This window comes from Ursus americanus, chromosome 16 (genome assembly GCF_024610735.1).
Source record: "Ursus americanus isolate L20-20 chromosome 16, mUrsAme1.1.p, whole genome shotgun sequence".
In the NCBI taxonomy this organism is placed as follows: domain Eukaryota; kingdom Metazoa; phylum Chordata; class Mammalia; order Carnivora; family Ursidae; genus Ursus; species Ursus americanus.
This window is the reverse complement of record NC_142142.1, coordinates 3,531,159-3,550,468: the sequence shown is the minus strand read 5'-3', so window position 1 is coordinate 3,550,468 and position 19,310 is coordinate 3,531,159. Positions and strand designations below refer to the sequence as shown.

At 53.4% G+C, this 19,310-nt stretch overlaps 1 protein-coding gene across 1 annotated transcript in view; it reads right to left on the bottom strand.

Moving 5' to 3' along the window:
- Window positions 1–19,310, bottom strand: part of DCHS1 (dachsous cadherin-related 1) — a 35,135-nt gene that overhangs the window by 4,825 nt on the left and 11,000 nt on the right. The window contains exons 2-16 of the mRNA XM_045783026.2: window positions 14,120–16,033; window positions 8,191–8,379; window positions 7,862–8,093; window positions 7,485–7,721; window positions 6,133–7,158; window positions 5,730–5,923; window positions 5,420–5,516; window positions 5,161–5,318; window positions 4,099–4,963; window positions 3,767–4,006; window positions 3,565–3,690; window positions 2,725–2,934; window positions 643–1,521; window positions 405–518; window positions 27–238 (exon numbers count right to left, since the gene is read on the bottom strand). Of these exons, the coding sequence (XP_045638982.2) occupies window positions 27–238; window positions 405–518; window positions 643–1,521; window positions 2,725–2,934; window positions 3,565–3,690; window positions 3,767–4,006; window positions 4,099–4,963; window positions 5,161–5,318; window positions 5,420–5,516; window positions 5,730–5,923; window positions 6,133–7,158; window positions 7,485–7,721; window positions 7,862–8,093; window positions 8,191–8,379; window positions 14,120–15,991 (6,651 nt within the window). The 5' untranslated portion in view covers window positions 15,992–16,033. The remainder of the gene's footprint in view (window positions 1–26; window positions 239–404; window positions 519–642; window positions 1,522–2,724; window positions 2,935–3,564; window positions 3,691–3,766; window positions 4,007–4,098; window positions 4,964–5,160; window positions 5,319–5,419; window positions 5,517–5,729; window positions 5,924–6,132; window positions 7,159–7,484; window positions 7,722–7,861; window positions 8,094–8,190; window positions 8,380–14,119; window positions 16,034–19,310) is intronic.

The window sequence follows — 19,310 nt, the reverse complement described above, 5'->3', positions numbered from 1 at the left end:
CCCCATCTTCCCATCACATCCCACACCTGCAGCAGGGGTCCCTCCAATGGCCTGGACTCAGGCAGGAAGGCCACGTAGTGGGGCTGCAGGAAGCGGGGAGCATTATCGTTGGCATCTTGCAGGGTTAGCGTCAGTACGGAGAAGGCAAAGGCTCCCCCACTCTCTGCTTGCAGCACCAGTCGGAGTCGTGGGCTGGCCTCGAAGTCCAGCCCCTCTGCTGAGCGAACTGTGATGGCTCCTGAGGGGAGGCAGAAAGCATCACAGACAGCCCTTGCTTGCCCTGGAGCCTCCCTCTCTGGTGCCCCTTCAAGGGCAGCCCCTCCCCAACCAGGGCCTTCTCTGGCCCAGAGGGGAGCTCCCCCAGGAGCCTGTCCCCTCACAGAGCCCCTGCTCCTGCCCGTTACCTGTACTAGGCTGGATGGCAAATGTCCCTTTCTCATTCCCACTGAGAATGCTGTAGGTGATTGGTCCACTTGAGCCCCCTGCATGGACAGCCTTAGGGGAGACAACGGGAGTCCCTACAGAGAGGATGGTATTGGTTGGACTGTGAGCATTAGATTGAGGGAGTTTGCAAGACATTTTTAGTGAGTAACCCCAGCCCATCCAGGGACACAAAGCTGGGAGACATGGTTGGGGACCCACCTGGGGGCGCATTCTCACGGAGCATGGCTTCACTACTAGTGCGAGGAAAGCGGGGTCCACGCTCGGACTCCCCCTGCAGCCCAACAATGACCACACCAGTGGCAGAGCGAGCTGGACGGCCGAGGTCGGTGGCCACGACGAAGAGAACACGATCGCGGGGGCCCAGGGCTACAGGTGAGCGGGTCACACGTATTTCACCAGTGTAAGAGTCCACGGTGGTGCCGGGAGGTGGCGTGCCTGCCAGCCGGTACAGGATGGAGGCATTAGCACCAGCATCACGGTCTTCAGCTCGCAGAGTGGCCAGAGCCAGGGTTGGGGTGCTGAGGCTGGGGCCTGGGCGGGGCAGGCGCAGCCTCAGGGGACTGGTGGGGAAGGTGGGTGCGTGGTCATTGACATCACGCACGCTGATGGTGACAGGTACCGTGGTGCTCAGGGGCCCAGCAGCTGCACCATCCACAGCACTCACAGAAAAGGCATAGCTGGGACACTGCTCTCTGTCTAGGGCTGTGGCTGTGCGTAATTCCCCGGAGCTGGGCTCCAGCAGGAAGGCTCCCGCTGCACCTGTACCCAGGTAGTAGGTCACACGGCCATTGGCCCCAGCATCAGGGTCATGAGCCTGTAGCTGCAGCAACAGGGTCCCTGCAGGTGCATCCTCAGGCACCTCCACAGAGTAGGCAGGCACAGGGAAGGCTGGGGCATGGTCATTGGCATCCAGCACTGTCACTGTCACAAGCAGAGTAGCACTGAGAGCTGGCTGGCCTCCATCCCGGGCCTCTATCCGCAATTGGAATGCTGGCTCCACCTCTCGGTCTAGTGGCCTCGTGCTGCCAAACTCCCCAGAAGCTAGGTCTAGGACAAAGGCTCCTGATGGATCCCCATCTGCAGGGAAGTACATAGACGAAGATGTGTCAGCCCATGGGAGTGAGGGTGATTTAAAGGCAACAGCAAATGGGAAGGAGGAGGGGAAAGAAACTGGGAGAAAGGCGGAGAAGAGAACCATAGATGGTAAAGGAAGATACTGTAAAGCAGCTTTTCTCAGAGTGTGGTCTGGGGACTCCTTTCAGGGAGTATATAATCAAAACTAATTTCATAACAATACTAAAACATTAGATGCCTTTTTAAAATTCTTAGTATCTCACAAATGTACAGTAGAGTCGAAATGCTGCATGACAAGTGATGACATCACCTGGATAGTAATGGAATGTGTGCTTACGAATTCTTATGTCTTCTAGAATATAGATAGAAAGTTTAGAGCATAAACGTGTATTTTCAGAGACTCAGTTTTTTGTTGTTGTTTTAAAGATTTTATTTATTTCTTTAAGAGAGAGAGGGAGAGTGAGCACAAGTAGGGGAGCAGCAGGCAGAGGGAGAAGCAAGCTCCCCACTGAGCAAGGAGCCCAATGAGGAACTCAATCCCAGGACCCTGGGATCAGGACCTGAGACAAAGACAGACGCTTAACCAACTGAGCCACCCAGGTGCCCTGACTCATTCAGTTTTTAGTGTCTTACTTCTAGTTACACTTGCTACAATCTTTGCAATCCCACTGCAGTCGAACAAATTATTTGAACACCTACTATTTCTTTGTGCCTATGAAGAAATACAGTAAGTGGGATACTTCACTGACTGTTTTACAATGGTGTTTTAAGATTTTTCTCAGCTTTAAAATCTAAGTAAATATTGATGTAATGTGTTTATTATATATTTATAGTATGTGTTCATTATAATATATCCTATTATTATATCAATAAATGCTGTTATCATATAAACAAAAACTCTTCAGGGTTCTCAAACATTAAAAATATTAAGGGTTACTGAGACCAAAAAGTTTGAGAACAAGTGCTCCATAGGGAGAAGGAAGAAAGAAAAAGAAAAGAAACAGGAAAATAAAAACAGAGACACAGAGGGACACAGAGTTGAAGAGGCACAGAAAGAGACATTCAGAAACACATATATCATGATTGAAAAGGTAGAAGACCAAGAAAAGGGAAAGGAAACCCAGACACACTGAGGCTGACATAAGCCCACAAGGAACAGAACTGGGCAAGTGGGTGCTAGGTTAGCAGGTGTGGGAGAGTTCTCACCCAGGATGCGGTACTGCAGCTGCCCGTTGGCTCCCACGTCTGGGTCAGAGGCCCGCAGCACCGTAAGGGTCTGGGGGTCCTGGCCCTCGGGCACCTCCAGGGAGAGGTGGGCGCTCCCAAAGGTTGGGGCATGGTCATTCTCATCCTCTACAGCCACTCGCACTGTGACATGGGTCAGCAGCGGGGGTGAGCCCCTGTCCCGGGCATACACTGTGGCAAAGCAAAATCGGTAAGATGTAGCCTGCTCCCATCCATGGAGAAACCCACACCACGCAGCGTTCACACATGTTCACCAGGTGCACATATGAACCAGAAAATGTCCATCTCTCCACACTCTGCAAGCATGTGGGTGCCTACATGTGTACATGCACATATAAATATACATGTCAGAAAACTTTTTTTCTTCCCACTTCCCATACTTAGTGCATGCAAGATGTATCTTGGATTAGTGGTAATGTGACAGAAAAGGCACTAAATAAGGTATCAAAACATGTGGGTTCAAGTCCCAGGTCTACACTTCCAAGCTGTGTTAGCTTGCACAAGTCACTTAACCTCTATGGTACTCACTATCAATATGCTTTTCTGTTAGATGGCCACAGTATAATCTGAGGGAACCCTGAAGGACAGAGCTGTGGCATTATGTATTTGAGAGTTTGTGTGGTCACAATGGCAACAGCCTAAAAGTCAGATCACCTTGCAATCTGCCCAACTCTTGCCTCCCCAAAAGGATCCAAAAATATAATAGGTCAAAGCTTCTAGAAGGTAGTTTGGGGGTTCTGCCCATGTAACACTGGTGCTTACAACACCACCTCAGGCTTTTGGGGTCCTGTCGATGTGTACCTGTCAGATTGATTTCCTCTTGCTCCTCCCGATCCAGGGCCCGAAGAGTTGTGAGAACTCCCGTGTCTGGATCCAGGGAGAAGCTTTCGCCAGAGATGCCTCCATAAGTCACTTGCCCATTGGCCCCTAAGGAGCGAGATCAGAGGGTAAATACACCCTTTCTAGCCCAGCGACCCTCTCCACTCATCCCCTCAGGCCTTACCCAGGTCTGGATCAGTTGCCCGCAGAGTGAGCAGAGAAGTGCCAGGCGGGCTGTTCTCACGCAAGAGGACGCTGTACTCCTGCTGCTGGAAAGCGGGTGCCTCGTCGTTGACGTCAGCGACACTGACAGTGAGGAGCTGCGTGGCTGAGCGCGGCGGGGAGCCGTGGTCGGAGGCCACCACGGTCAGTATGTGCTCAGCTCGCTGTTCCCGGTCCAGGGACCGCACCACCGACAGTGCTCCTAGGTGAGCGGTAGGGCAGGTTGGAAGGAAACCTCAACACTCTTCACATCAGCACCCTCCCTCACCCCAACCTCCTCCAGGCGCAACTCACCGGTGCTGGAGTGTAGCCGGAAGTAGCCGTCCCCGCCAGCTGCCAGGCGATAGGACACGCGTGCGGCTTCGCCCAAGTCCGGGTCACGCGCTACCACGTGCAGCGCCACCGGCCCGGGCGGCTGATCCTCGGGGATGCGCACACGTGAGGGGGAGGCGAAGACGGGCGCGTTGTCATTCTCATCCGTGACAAAGACGCGCGCAGAGACGCGCGCTGCGCGGCGGCGGCTGGCGTTGGCGGGCCGGTCCGTGGCTTCCACGAGGAGCAGCAGGGCGGGTGTGGTCTCCCGGTCCAGGCCTCGTGGCGCGCTGAGCGCCCCGGTGCGCGCGTCCAGGCGAAGCGCAGGCACGGGCGGCTCCTGGCGCAGCAGGCGGTAGCGTACGTCGCTGTTAGGACCCGGGCCGTCTGCGTCCGACGCGCGGAAGGTATACAGCGCCGCGCCAGGATCCGGGTTCTCTGGCAGCGCTAGCGCCAGCGGATCGCGCGCGAAGGCTGGCGCGTGCTCGTTCTCGTCCTGCACGCGCACCTGCACGCGCAGCAGTCGCGCACCTGCGCCTCCCGGGCCCTCAGCGCGCACAGTGAGAGCGCGCCACGCCGGGCCCGCCTCGAAGTCCAGGGGCCGCGCCAGGTACAAGCGCCCTGTGGAAGCGTCCAGCGCGAAGGTGCCCTCCGGGTCGGCGCCGCCCACCAACGTGTAGGTGAGTGCGCCCACCCCCGCCGGCTCTGGCGACGCCACAGAGCCCAACAGGGAGCCGGGCTGCAGCCCTTCCGCCGCCGTCACCGTCAGCACAACGGGCACTGGAGCCGCTGGGTCTGGCTCTGAGGGATCCGGTGGGGGCTCCGCGGAGCGAACTGAGGGAAGCACCTGTTGTGGACCGAGGAGGAAGGGCAGAATCAGGGGGCCCATGTAAAGGGGGTCTGCGCTGGCCGGCTGGGTAGCTGGAAGGGTAGTCAGAGTAGCCCGACTAGAGGGCATAAGGACTCTATGAAGGTGTAGCTCTTGGAGGAGTCCATATTGGTGGCCAAGGAGAAACGGACAGATTTAAGGAAGGGCAGCCCTACCTGCACCAGCAGCTGGAGGCTGGAGCTCCGAGGGGGGCTGCCTTGGTCGTGAGCACTCAAAGTCAGTACATAGTGTGGCCGCTCTGCTCGGATAAGGGGTGCTGCAGTGAGCAGCTCCCCCGAGTGAGGGTGAAGAGAGAAGAGCTCTGAGCCAGGACCTGGGAACAGGCAGAGGAAGAAGGCTGAGGGCATCTGTCCCAGAGCTGGGCAGGTCATGCCATCACCACCAACTCCCTTCTCTGCACACCACCCCCCATACCAGTTAGCGTGTACAGGATAGTGCCGTTCTCCCCTTCGTCTGGATCCTTGGCCTGCAGAGTCGTCACCAGTGTTCCTGGAGGCACTCGATCTGGTACCTGTGGGGACACACAACTCACCTACAGCTGTGTCCTTCCTGTTCTTGAGGTATCTCAGGGTCAAGTTCCCCTCACTTGAATGCAGACAGAGCCCCTTTCTTGCTTTCACATCTCCAAGAGCCAGTCTCTCTTACCTACACCTACAGCTCTGTGGGGGAGACCCCCCATTGCTTCTCACACTTTTTCAGGTCAGGGTCCTGCCACTTCACTTACCTGTATTGGGAGGCCCCCGCCAGCAGCCCCGGAAGCTTGCAGGAAGCTGGGGCTGTTGTCATTGAGGTCGAGTACTGCGATGTGCACGGTGCCTGTGGTACTACGGGGTGGGCTGCCCCCATCCTGCACCTGCACCAGGAGCTGGTAGCTGCTCTGCCGCTCTCGGTCCAGGGTTTGGAGTGTGGTCATTTCTCCTGGGAGTGCAGGATAGGGATCATGTATGGTGTGCAGCCTGAGGCCTGCAGCTGAGAAGCTGGGGTTTAGGGAGTGTGGGAGGGAATGCCAGGGTGAAAGTCCAGGCTCAGTCCTGGTCCTCATGGCGGGGGTCTGGGGATTCTGTCTGGGTATTCGCCAGTCTGAGGATGAGGCTATGAGGTCTCAGAATTTGGGCCCCAGTGCTCACCAGTCTGGGGGTGGATGCGGAAGGCCTTGCTGTCTTCTGACAGCGGTCGCAGGCTGTAGGTCAGACGTCCATTGGGTCCTGAGTCTCGGTCAGTGGCAAAGACCCGGCCCACGCTGGTCCCTGGGGGCTGGTTCTCAGCCACAGCCAGGAAGGTGGGCTCCTCAGACAAGCGGGGACTGTGGTCATTCTGGTTGAGGATGCTGACCCTCACGGTGGCTGTGCCTGTCTGCTGCCCCAACTCAGCTTTGGACCCAGACACTGCCATTACCTTCAGTGTGTACAACTCCTGGGCCTCGCGGTCCAGTGCTGCTCGCACCCATAGCCAACCACTCTGTGGTTCCAGGCCAAAGGGGTTACTTGGCCCATCTGCTGCAAGATGGTAGGTGATGGGGCCCCCATCTGGTGCTTGAGCTTGCACTTGCAGGACCTGAGTTCCAGGGCTGGTGCCCGAGGGCAGGTCGACACGGTAGGTAGGGCTGTCAAAATGAGGAGCCAGCCCACGGGTCCCCAAGTCCTGTACCACCACCCGTAGTCGAAAGTGGCTGGTGCGGGGTGGGGAGCCTCCATCCCGGGCCTCCAGCTCCAACTCATGGGCTGGCCCCCCTGGGGGCCCCAGAGGTCCCATAAGCCGTACATGGCCTATGGTGGGGTCCACAGTGAAGGCCCCACCACCCCCAGCAAGCAGGGTAAAGGTGACTCGACTGTTAATGCCTGCGTCAGGGTCCAGAGCCCGAAGTGTATAGATGGGGGTCCCTGGGGCAGTGTTTGGTGGCAGCAACACCGTGTCTTCAGGTGCAGGGAAGGCAGGGGAGTTGTCATTCACGTCATCCAGCAGCACACGCACCCGAGCTACAGCAAAAGCCGGGGGCACTCCACTGCCTGCCCGCACCTCCAGCTCCAGCACTGGTCCCAGTAGCTCGCGGTCGAGAGGGCGGAGTGTTTGTAAAAGCCCTGAGGCCCCATCTAAGGAGAAGAGTCCTCGGGGATCCCCGCCTGATAGGGCAAGGGTCACAGACCCCAAGCGACCTAGGGGAAGGAGAAAGGAGTCAAGAAAGAGGTGGGGGCACCTATCGAGTTGGCACTCTGATCTCAAGGAGGGCTAAGCACTATCCATACCTGTGTCTTTCAAACCATCAGGGGGAGGGGCAGGTGTTGGCAGAGACGCTGGGTGGCACTTCACGTGCCTGGGGATGAAGCAGAGTGCCTGCACTGTGCCCGGGGATGTGTTGGGGATTTGAACCTGCGTGTTTTGTACTGAGGCTGTCTATGGTGTGATACTCTAGGGTACTTTGAAATGGGTTATGTTGGGGCGGCTGGGTAGAGCACCAAATGGGTATAGTGACAAATGATACCTGGTGGATTGTGTGCCTGGACTATGCCCACGCTGGTGCCTGGTGCCACATCCTCTGGTACAGAGAAGACATACTGTAATTGCTCAAACACTGGCGGCACAGGGGTTCCAGGCACAATGCTGACGTTGACTCGGGCACTGGGCTCTGCCTGCAGGCCACCTCCATCCTGAGCCCCAATCTCCAGCTGCACCACAGAGTTGGCCCGTCTGGCCAAGGGCCAGGCTACTGTCAACAGCCCTGGGAGAAGGGATAGAAGCAGAGATGTATAAGGGAACAGCATAGAGGTAGAAAGGTTATGGGAAGGGGGGGCACTACTTCATTTAAGTAGGTGGGAAGAGGGGTCTAGGGACAAGCCCTGGGAATGAGAGGATCCTCACCTGAGTGCTCATCCAAGGCAAAGAGTGGGGGGTTATTGCCAGCCAGGATGTGGTAGGAGAGTCGCCCGTGGGGCCCCTGATCAGGGTCATGGGCACGCACCCTCAGTATAGCTGTGCCTGGCGTACTCTGTGCACTCAGACTGGCAGCATATTCCCGTGGGTAAAACTGCGGCGGGTTGTCATTCTCGTCTGACACAAACACCTTCACGTATACCATGGACTTGAGGCCTCCCTAGGGAGACAGGCAGCCGTAAGTCGGAATGGCCCTGTCTGGCTCTGGTGAATGCCCTCTCCCAACACCCCAACCTGCCCACGGTCTGCCCACTCACCCCATCCACAGCTGTCACTGTGAAGTCGAAGCTTGAGGGCCCTTGATCTCGGTCCAGGGTCCGGGTCGTGCACACATCACCACTGTGGGCATCGATGCGGAATGGGGGAGACCCTGAGGCGCCAAGTCCGGCACCCAAGGAATAGGAGAGGAGGCCAAATGGACCACTGTCTGCATCTGTGGCTGTCACCTAGGGAGAGGCTGGGGTGAGTGATGCCCCATCTTTTTGACCAGAAGAGCCAGAGCTAAGTGGCAATTAGAAGGAGCAGGCCCTGGGCCAGCTGGGTGCCAGAGGCTTTGGATGGTGGACCCAGAGAGGGGGCCTGTAGGACATGGGCCAAAACCCAACCTCACCACCTCAGACCTCACCACCTACCTGGTTTAGGTACCTGCGAGCTTCTGGTCACAACATTTTTGTCAGCTGGTCAATACATAACCTTGTTTTATGTCTGTTTCTGTTTAATGACATCTAATGTAATATATATTGTTAATTCATTAACATTGAATCCACAGCCGATGGCACCATAAATCATATCTGAGTGAAACTTAGCTAACACATATACTGTCTTCATAAGGCACATCACAGCCCTCCTGTGCTTAGGAACACTAGGCAGCTCTTTCACATTACACTTGGGGACCATTTTAAGGAGCAAAATCACCAAGCAAAAGGGACAAAAATGTGAAAAACGTAGCACTAAACAGACCGCAGAAAGGACCCTTGTTTACAGTATGAGCTGAAACGTGAAGGCAGAGCGTTGCCTGGAATGTGCATGTCAATCCACTTGAATTTTTTACTGTTCTGCACATGTCTGGGAATGACTGCAAAAGCTCCAGGAGTATTGATTCGGGGTTACAAGTAAATTTTAGAGAGTCAGCAAATTTACAAATACAGAATCTGCACATGATGAGGACCACCTGCACTTACAGGGGAGCGTGCTTGGGGCTGTGACTGCAAATTCCAGGGGGCTGCAGGGGGTTAGTGACCATCGCCAAGTCTCATAATCACTCTGAGCAGAGAACTAGATGACCAGTGGAATTACTGGGACTGATGTTCTAGCCCTGCTTTTTCCTGAGTTTGGCCATTCCAGAGCGAGGTCTGGTTGATATTGGGATCTAATCACTGGAGTGACCGGGTCTGCTCTGTGAATTTATGGATGTGGCTCGTGTACCTGTGGTATTCCTTGCCTTGAGAGAGGAAGTGAGAGAGGGAGAATGGCAAGTCTATGGGATGTCAAGGTCATTAAGTCCAGGAGGCTCCTCAAAACTAAGAAGTAGGGGAAGGCTTTCTTGGGTAATTCTTGGGTATCCCCCAGACTGGCTCAGGAAAAATTGAACTATTGGACACCAATGTCAGGAGCCTCTGAACATTTCAGAGCCAAGGCAGCAGGAGACACCATTCCAAAAGCTTCTGAGCCTAGGACAGGGCCAGGCACACAGCTGGTACTCTATGTGTATTTGTCGAATGAGTAAATGGACATTCTGATTACCCTTACAACAAAACCTTCCTTCAAACTAAGTTTTATATGTTGGGTGCACATTAGACCCCTGACAGTGTGTTAGCTGGTGTTGACTGCTGTAGACTGTGACAAAGTACTCTCTGTGGATACAGGGGTCCTAGGGTCATGTCATGCTGTAAGAGGAGGCTAGAGAGTTCCCCCTTCTTAGCCAGAAAATGTTCCTCAGAGAGAAGGCTAGCCAAGGACTTCTGATTGTTGCCCGGGCCCTTGACAGAAGTGATTTGTGGCACTGTTTACCCTCCAGAGAGACACTAAGACCCTGCCATGTCTGAACCCTGGAAACAGTTTCTGCTCCAACTCTCTACTATGGCTGTGGGCCCAGATATCCCAGGAGACAAACATCCCCCTGCATCAATCCAGGCAGGCTGCAGCACAGCTGTGGCACCATCTCCAGAAGCTGTTAAAGACCTTTGCCCTCTGACTCGCTGCAGGAAGAAAGCAATAAATAGTGGTCAGGGGAAGTTGTCAGGAAGTGACCCCAAAAGGCGTAGGGGCCACTGACTGGAAATGACCAAGGCAGAAGTGAATTTCCCGGCCTGGGCAGCTCCTGCTTAGAGGTTCCACTGCAAATGCACAGTCTCCCTTTCCAGCAGGCTCAGCCCTGCTGCCCAGTCCAACCTTGGTCAGCTCCCTCTCCCGCTCATCTCTCTCCTTTTGTCCCCACTCACTCCATCTCATTGAATGCACTATTTCAGGGAGCAAATAAAGACTCTTATCTGTGAATTTTCTAAAGTTCCTATCAGACCACAAACTTACTGCATCCACCCCGTCCTGACCTCCTTCCCAGGTGTCTCCTGCCTCTCCCCCTGCTGCGCCCCCCTCCAAATTCCTCCTCCTCCCTTTCCCCTGCCTGTTCTCACACACTGTTGCTCCCTGGAATCTCTTCTTGGCCTCTTCTCACTCTACATACTCCCTCAGGACCTTCTCTTCCACTTCCGTGCCTTTGACCATTGTCTGCACTTTGACCTAGACCACTCCTCTGAGCTCCAAACCTGTACATCCAGATGCCTTCTCAACATCTCCACTCGGATGTCCCGCAGGCACCTTAAATCCAACCTGTCCAATGCTAAACTCGTGATCATTCCAACCCCCTCTAATGACTCTTCCATCCATGCAGTTGCTCAAGCCAGAAATGTGTTCTTCCCTTTTCCTCTCCCGGTATATCAATCAACTAGGGACTAAGTAAATCCTCACTAACTCTCCTATTTGTCTATTCCTCTCCATCACCATTATCACTGTCCTGATTTAGGCCTGAGTCATCTCTCCCCTGGACTATTGTGATTCCCTTCTCATAGGGGTCTGACCCTCCAATCTGTCCTCTACCCCAGGATTTCTGATCCTTGGCATGACTGACAGTTTGGACCAGATAATTCTTTGTTGTGGTGCTGTCATGTGCATTATAGGATGTCTGACAGCATCCCTGGCCCCTGTGCACTAGATGCCAGTAGCATCCCACCAGCTGTGACAAACAGATGTCTCTAGACATTGCCTAATGTCCCCTCCAGAGGGCAAAATCACTCCCAGTCGTGAACCACTGCTCTATACTGACCACCAAAAGCATCTTTTGAGAACGCAAATATGATCATATTACCCTTCTTGAAAATCTTCAACGTTCTCTAAAGAAAAGTGCTCAAACACCTTGGCTTGACTCCTCAGTGTGGCCTCCCTCTACAGTCTCACCCCCCACTCTCCCACTGCATGACCTTAAACTCCAGAGACACTGCGCCACTTGTAGCCCCTGAACGAGTCAGGCTCTCCCACTGCTCTGTGCATTTCACCTATGCCTGGAGCCCCTCCTTCCCACCGTCTGGCCCCCTCACAAACTCCTGCTTAGCCCGTGAGTCTCAACTTAAGGGTCACCTCTTTAGTGATGCATTCATGCTGCCTATCTGTACCTCATATAAGTCCCCATTATGGAAGTCTTTTTAGTACAACTACTTCTTCGCACAAGAATCTTCCCTCTAGACCATAAACTCCATGAAGCAGGGAGTAATGACTCATTCATTACTGTATTCTTTGTCCCTAAGACAATGACTAGCATATGGCAGATACTTGATAAATGTATACTGAATGAATCCAATATTAAGACTTCTTCTAACAGGTATGAACACCCAGTAGTCATTTCTACTCCCACTTCCCTATAGTTCCTAAGAGTAAAAACTCCAGAAAACCACCTAGAGAGTTACTGTCTTGCTTCAAGCACTAGTGAGGAAGAAGAAATTTGGAAGCCATCACCCATTGGTCCTGGGCCAAGAGGGAGAGTAAACACATGGGGGAGTGGGTGGGAGCTGGACAGCAGCAGGCAGGCAAATACCCTAGCCAGAAGGCAAGGTGTCAGCTGGGACCAAGCACTGCCTGAAGTCTAGGCCAACAGGCAGCCTCTGAGAAGATGCTCGGGGGTCTGGTGGACTTCGGAGATGTAAAGACCTCAAGCACTAGTTTCCTAAGAGGCCTCCCTACCTTCTGTTTTCTGTCCTGCATCCATATTCCATGATGCAGCGAAAGGAATCTTCTCAAAAGACATATCAGATTTGCCTAGAGCTCCTCATTGGCCCTCTGTGATTTTTTAAAAATTTTCTTAAAAGAAAAAAAGATTTATTTATCTGACAGAGAAGAGAGAGCAAGTGAGCACAAGCAGGGGAGTGGGAGAGGGAGAAGCAGGCTCCCCGCTGAGCAGGGAGCCCAATGTGGGGCTGGATCCCAGGACTCCAGATCACGACCTGAGCTGAAGGCAGACGCTTAACTGACTGAGCCACCCAGGTGCCCCAGTCCCCTGTGATTTTTAAGACAAATCAGCGGTTCACAACTGGGAGTGATTTTGCCCTCTGGAGGGGACATTAGGCAATGTCTAGACCAGCTTGTAATCTGGTCCCTGTATACTATTTTGTCTCAGCTCTCTGAATTCTTAGCAGCATATTTGAGGCCAACCTGAACAGTGGAGTCACCTGAACACATCATGGGGTTCTGCAGCTCTTTCTGTAGGCCTGGAATCCCCATGCATATACTCTATATAATCCATTTGGCAGAGTCTCATTGGTTCTTCAAAGGTCTCCTCCTCTGGGCTTCCACAGCACCTCATATGGCATCTGATGCAGCACTAGTTACTGGTGTGTCTCCCTGTCTAGACTGGGACCTGCCTGGGAACAAGACCATGTCCTTTCTTTGTTCCCTGGGACCAGCACAGTGCCAAGCTTATAGTGGGTAAGTTAATTCTTGAATATGTCACTTACCCATTGATCTAATCCACCCCTCACCCTTAAAGCAAGTTAGCTTCCCCAAAAAAAAATCTGTAGGAAGGAGAGAAGGATGAATAGGTAGAGCACAGAGGATTTTTAGGATGGTGAAACTACTCTGTATAATACCGTAATGCATGTCACTACATGTGTCCATTATACATATGCATTATACATTTGTCCAAACCTATACAGTGTACAACATCAGGTGTGAACCCTAAGGTAAACTATTTTTTGGGATTTGGGGTGATTATATGTCAGTGTAGTTTCATCAGTTGAAACAAATGAACCACTCTGGTGGGGATGCTGATAACGGGGGGAGGTGTTACATGAATGGGGACAGGGGGTATATGGGAAATCTTTGTCCTCAATTCACTTTTGCTGTGAATCTAAAACTGTTTCAAAAATGTAGCCTTTACAAAACAAAAATGAAACAATCTGATCATGCCCTTTTCTGTCTCAAAGAAGTTCAGTGACCTCCTTTGCCTTCCAAGTAAAGTCCTAACCCCCTTAAAGCTTGGTGTCCAAGGACTTCTGTAATCTGGCCTCAGCCTGCCTCTTCAGTTTCATGCCCCCTCTGTCTCCTCCAGGCCTGACTTGCAGGTACTCTGTGGCTCCCAGAGTCTGTCCAGGGCTCCCACCTCCTTCTCAGAGAGGCCTTCCTGCTCTGGACATGGGGTCTCACTAATAGTTCTTATTATCTCTCATCCTTGTGCCTGAGCACAAATGTCTCATCAAGGCTCAGCTCCACAGAGAGGGATGGCGGTTTCTTCCAGCAGAGCCTGGCACTGGATGAGGGCTCCATAAATGCTGGCATCTGTCTTGGGGAGCAGGAGCCACATGGGTGTACAGAATCTCCATCTCTGCCTTTCAGAACAGCTTTGAGATTTTGTAGAGTCTCTCACTTCTTGACACCACAGGACACTTCTTCCTGTAGATCCAATCTTAATTCCCTCAACTGCCTTACCTGGCCCAGCTCTTGTACCCTGTTTTCGCATCTTGTCATGAGCCCTCACCCTCCGCACAGACTTTGGAGCACACAGGTTAGGATCAAACCCTCTGACATAGTCACCGTAAACAGATACACCTGCAAGGCTTGGTTTCTGTTTTGAGGTCCCCTGTGACCCTTTAATTCACTCCTGCCCACAGCAGCATCCCACTGTGTGCAGGACTTACCCACCTGCAGGAAGCAGGTTCCAGGCTGGGTGCCCTCAGGCAGCGAGGCATTGTAGAAAGTCCTCTGGAACTGGGGCTCATTATCATTCACATCTTGCAGGGCCACACTGACTGTGGCGGACGAGGCAAGAGGAGGCAAGCCCCCATCTGTGGCCACCACAATCAACTGTGGCTGAGGTTCCAATTCATAGTCCAGCGCGGCAGCCGTGGTAATGATGCCTGAAGTGGGGTCGATGGAGAACCAGCGGGTGTGGGCACCAGGGGCCAGGCTATAGGTGACCTGACCATTACTGCCCTGGTCAGGATCCCGGGCCATCACTCGCACCACGAAGCTACCAGGCAGCGCAACTTCAGGAAGGGGCTCGGGTCGGTAGAGTTGACGGTCAAAGGTAGGCGCATTGTCATTGACATCAGTGACATGTAGCACAAAGGTAGCCTCAGCCCGCAGTGGGGGTGAGCCCGAGTCTGTGGCGGTAACCCGCAAGTTATAGGCATCCCGCTCCTCCCGATCCAGCTGCCGAGCCACGCACACCAGGTAGATGACACTGTCCTGAGTGCTTAGGGCAAAATGGCCCTCTCCACCTTCCAGGGAAACGTTGACATGAGCAAAGTCACCATCATCTGGGTCTGACACAGAGATGCGAGCAACAAGCTGGCCAGGTGGGGCAGCCTCGGACACTCGTGGGGAGCCGTCTGCACTCAGGAAGATGACAGTCATGGAGGGCTGATTGTCATTGGCATCTCGCACGTTCACAGTCACAAAGGCTGAGCCCAGCTCAGGGTGAGCCCCACCGTCCCGCGCCTGCACTACCAGTTCATGGACCCGCCGTTGCTCAAAGTCCAGTGGCCGCTCCAGCCGCAGCAGTCCTGTGTGTGCGTCAATGGAGAAGGGCCCATCACCCTCACTCTGCCTCCGGTTGATCTCATAAGTCACCGCCCCATTGGCACCAGCATCGGCATCAGATGCATACACCTGCAAGACGGGACTGCCAGGCGCCAGGCTCTCAGACACCACAGCATGATAGCGGCTCTGATTGAAAGCTGGGGCATGGTCATTGATGTCCAGCAGTGTCACATCCAGCAGGGCCTGGGCCCTCCGGGGGGGTGAACCACCATCGTAGGCCTCCAGTTGCAGCATGTATTGTGAGCGGTTCTCTCGGTCCAGCTCCCCAGTAACTACCAGTTCTGGCACGGGGGCCCCATCTGGACCAGGACGTGTCTCCAGCTGGAAGGTCTGTCCAGCCCCATCACCAGACAGTGCATAGCCCTGGGTTCCTAGGCGGCCAGCATCTGCATCACGAGCAGGCTCCAGTGGGTAGCGGGTGCCAAGAGCTGTATGCTCAGGTATCTGCAGGGCAGCCCGAGCCTGTGGGAAGGCCGGAGCATGGTCATTGATGTCAGCCACTCTCACAGTCACTTCTACGGTGGCACCGTCAGGAGTGACTGCCGTGAATCGGTAGCGATCTCGCCGTTCGCGGTCCAAGACACGGGCTGTACGGACCACTCCGCTGTGTTCATCGATGGCCAGGTCTGTGCCCACCCCGCTGCCCTCTTGGGCGGAGATGAAGTACATGGGAGGTGCTGCCGTGCCTGGTGGCAGCCCTGCACTGATGTCCCCAATCAGTGTGCCTGCCGGCTGCTCCTCATCAATCTGTAGGTCCAAGCTCCCGGCCTGACCCCAGGCACCTGACACCCCGGCCCCCAGCAGCAGCAGCAGCAGCAGCAGCGGTACTAGGGGGAGCGGCCTGGAGCTCTGCATGCCAGTGCAGGAAGGTGCAGTGCCCGCCTCCTTCTGCATGACAGGGGCAGTCCAGTTACGACTCGGGCTCCAGCTCTGGGCCAGGCTCCAGGCCCAGCCTGATCTCAGGCTTTGCATCAGGTCCAGCTTGGGCCCTGGCTCCAATTGAGGCTCCCTGACCTGGGAGAAAAGCAGAGGAAAAAGGTCATGATGGTGGTTGGGGGTGGGGGTGGGGTGGAATCAATGGTCCAGGGAGACTGGGACCTAAGCCACAGCAAGGCTTCGGCATGCTCAGCCCCTCCGTAGGGCATTTGTGCTGCCACACATCCAGTTCGGACCCAAGAAGTTCCTGATTCAGAACTCCTCAGGGCCCAGTCCGGTCTTTCTCTGGCAGGTCCCCATCCCACGCTAACCATCCGCCATGCCCAGAAGATTGTTTTGTTCCTGTTGTTCAGGTCTCAGTGCCCTTGGACTCCCTTCCTTTCGCGTCTGGACTTAAAAATATGGCCAGTCCTTTCTCATTTTTCTTCTTATTCAGGACTAATATCTTAATAACCACGTGCTTTTGGTAACCTCACCTGAATCATCAAACTTCACCTTTAACCATCATGTTCTTGAGCTTTCTATCAGCATTTAAATATGCTGAACATTTTCCTATTATCTATCTGTCTATCGATACAGATAGTTAGATAATAGGAAACTATAGGAATTTCTATAGATAGGAATATATATATATTCCCTCAACCCCACTTCCCTCTCCATTCAACAAGGGATTGGGAACACATCAATGACTAAAGGAAACAGTCCCTGGCTTCAGGGATGTCACAGCCTAGTGAGTGGACAATTAGAAGTGTGATAAGGGCTGTAAGAAGTACAGGCAGCTCTGGGGCGCCTGGGTGGCACAGCGGTTAAGCGTCTGCCTTCGGCTCAGGGCGTGATCCTGGCGTTATGGGATCGAGCCCCACATCAGGCTCCTCCGCTAGGAGCCTGCTTCTTCCTCCCCCACTCCCCCTGCCTGTGTTCCCTCTCTCGCTGGCTGTCTCTGTCAAATAAATAAACAAAATCTTTAAAAAAAAAAAAAAAAAGAAGTACAGGCAGCTCTGAGGGCATATATAGAAGAGGGGCTGGCCATAGTCAGGGAGTCAGGGAGAACTTCTCTGAGGACATGACCTACAAGTCAGGATCTACCTAATGGGTAGGTGTTGGCTAAGCAGGTTGGGCAGAAAAGGGGGTTATAGAAAGGAGAGAACATTCAGAAGAGGGAAAGGCAGTGGGAAGGCTTAGGGTCTACAGTGAAGAAAGGGCTGAGAGTGTTTGCGGGTGAGTAGGGACAATGTGTGTGAGGCGTAGAGGTGTAGAGTGCTAGGCGGAGGGGGTATGAAATGGGGCAGGGACTCAAGCCATACGGATGATTTGGATTTATTTCTAGGGGCAGGTGGAAGCCACAAAAGCATTTTAAGAAGAGGTGCCATGATATGACTGACATTTTGTGATGATCGCATAGACAGGTGCCCTTTGGAAAACAAAGGCACGCACATGCGACTGTTATTTTAGGACAGCCCCTGTAACACACCTGTGGGAGTCCAGGTGATGGCGGTGCTTCAATGGTGACTTGGATGAGTGTTAGCAATGAAGACGGTGAGAACTGGATAGGTCTGCAGGAGGTTTAGGAGGTAGAACAGGCAGGGTTTGATGACTGCTTGAAGGCCAGCAATGAGGGATTGTGAGAAGTCAAGGGTGATGGGCACATTTCTGGCCTTAACCATCAACTGGAAAAAGGTATCCTTAACTGGCCACAGAGGGAGACAAAAAGAAACCCAGAGAGGGATAGTGCCTCTGAGGCTAAGGGGAGCCAGGGTTTCAAATACTGCATAAGTTCAAGAGGGCAGAGGCCTCACGCCCCAGATGAAGGCCTTAGTGAAGGAGGGAGAGCAGAATCAGTGGAGAGCTTGCCCACTCTGAAAGTCTGGTTCATTTTCCCCGTTTCCCACTTCTCACATCCTCTTCCCTCCATGCCATGAGGCTTCCTCTCCTGTGACAATGTTCTCACTAGGCTTCTGATCATCTCCATGCTCTACATCCAATGAACACTTAAAAAAAAAATCTTCCTCTTACTGGATCATTCTGAAACACTGGATCACTGATCATTGGCTTCGTGGAGCCTACTCCTCCTGGCTTCACATGGTGACACCCCACCTCTTGATTCCATTGTACTTCTCCGTCCACCCCTCAATTTCCTATACAAGTTCTGCTTCCTCTGCCCATCCCTTAAAAATTGGTGCTCTTCAGGCCTCAGTCCCAGGCCACATCTTTTTCAACTCTCCTCCCTATTCTGCCTGGGTGATCTTATCCATTCCTGTGCCTTCAATTCAGTTGGACCAATTGTTTTCTATGCACTATTGCCTGACGCCTTTCCAATTTCCACCCATCTCCAGCTCTGGAGAGCTCTGGAGACACATGGCTGGCTATAGACTGGACTTCCTTCACAGCATATCCCTAGCCCTCTCCTCAAGCTGATTTTCTTCTTCCATTCTCTATCCTGTGAGCAGCACCACCACTCAGAAGCTCTCCTTGCTTCCTTGCTTTTCTTCGGTCTGATTTCCAGTTAGTCATCAAAACCTGACCATCTCAATGAGACATGTCTCAAGTCTGCCCTTTCCTCTCTTTGCACTGCTACCGTCCCAGTCTGAGCACTGTTACCTTTCCTTTTGATTCCTACAATAGCCCCTATTGTAGCCCCTAACTGCTCCTCCTGCCTCCAGGCTTGGACCCTCTGACCCATCTCCTCCTGACCAGAGCTATCCACATAGCTTTCACCAAATCACTCCTGAAGAGAGGCTTCCATGGGTTCCCCATTACTGACAGCAGAAAACTGCCACCCCTCTCCAGAAACAAAAATGCAGATACACATACATACAGACCGTGTGTGCAGTCTCAGGGAGTTCGTGGACACTACGTGTAAAACTTCTAGCCCAAACATAGAAGTACGGTTTCCTTAATCTATCTTCCTGATCTGAGCCCTGCTGCCTCTCCAGTGCACCCCACCTTTACTGTCTTCCACCCACTACAGCATCCCAACACTAAAGCCATCCCCAAGTTCCTTCCCACCCCTTGCCCTGTATGTAATACTCTCTCGTCCTGAGATCGCCTTTAAACGTCCTTTCCAAGTGGCCATCTCCTACTCAGACTTCAAGATGTGGTTCAAATGTCCTGACTTCGGTGGAATTTTCTGTGACATCTCTCTACCCCCACCTACAGAAGTACCTACCTCCTCTACCGGGCTCCCACTGCTATTGGTCACACTGAAAATAAACTGCATGGCAGCCCTGAATTGCAGGCCCCCTGAGGGCAGCAAGTTCAGCATCTTAGTTGCTCTCTATCCAGCAGAGTGTGAGTAAGCAATCAGTGCTGAATGCATGGTCAGAGCCTTTTAATTATATGCCACCACACTCACATG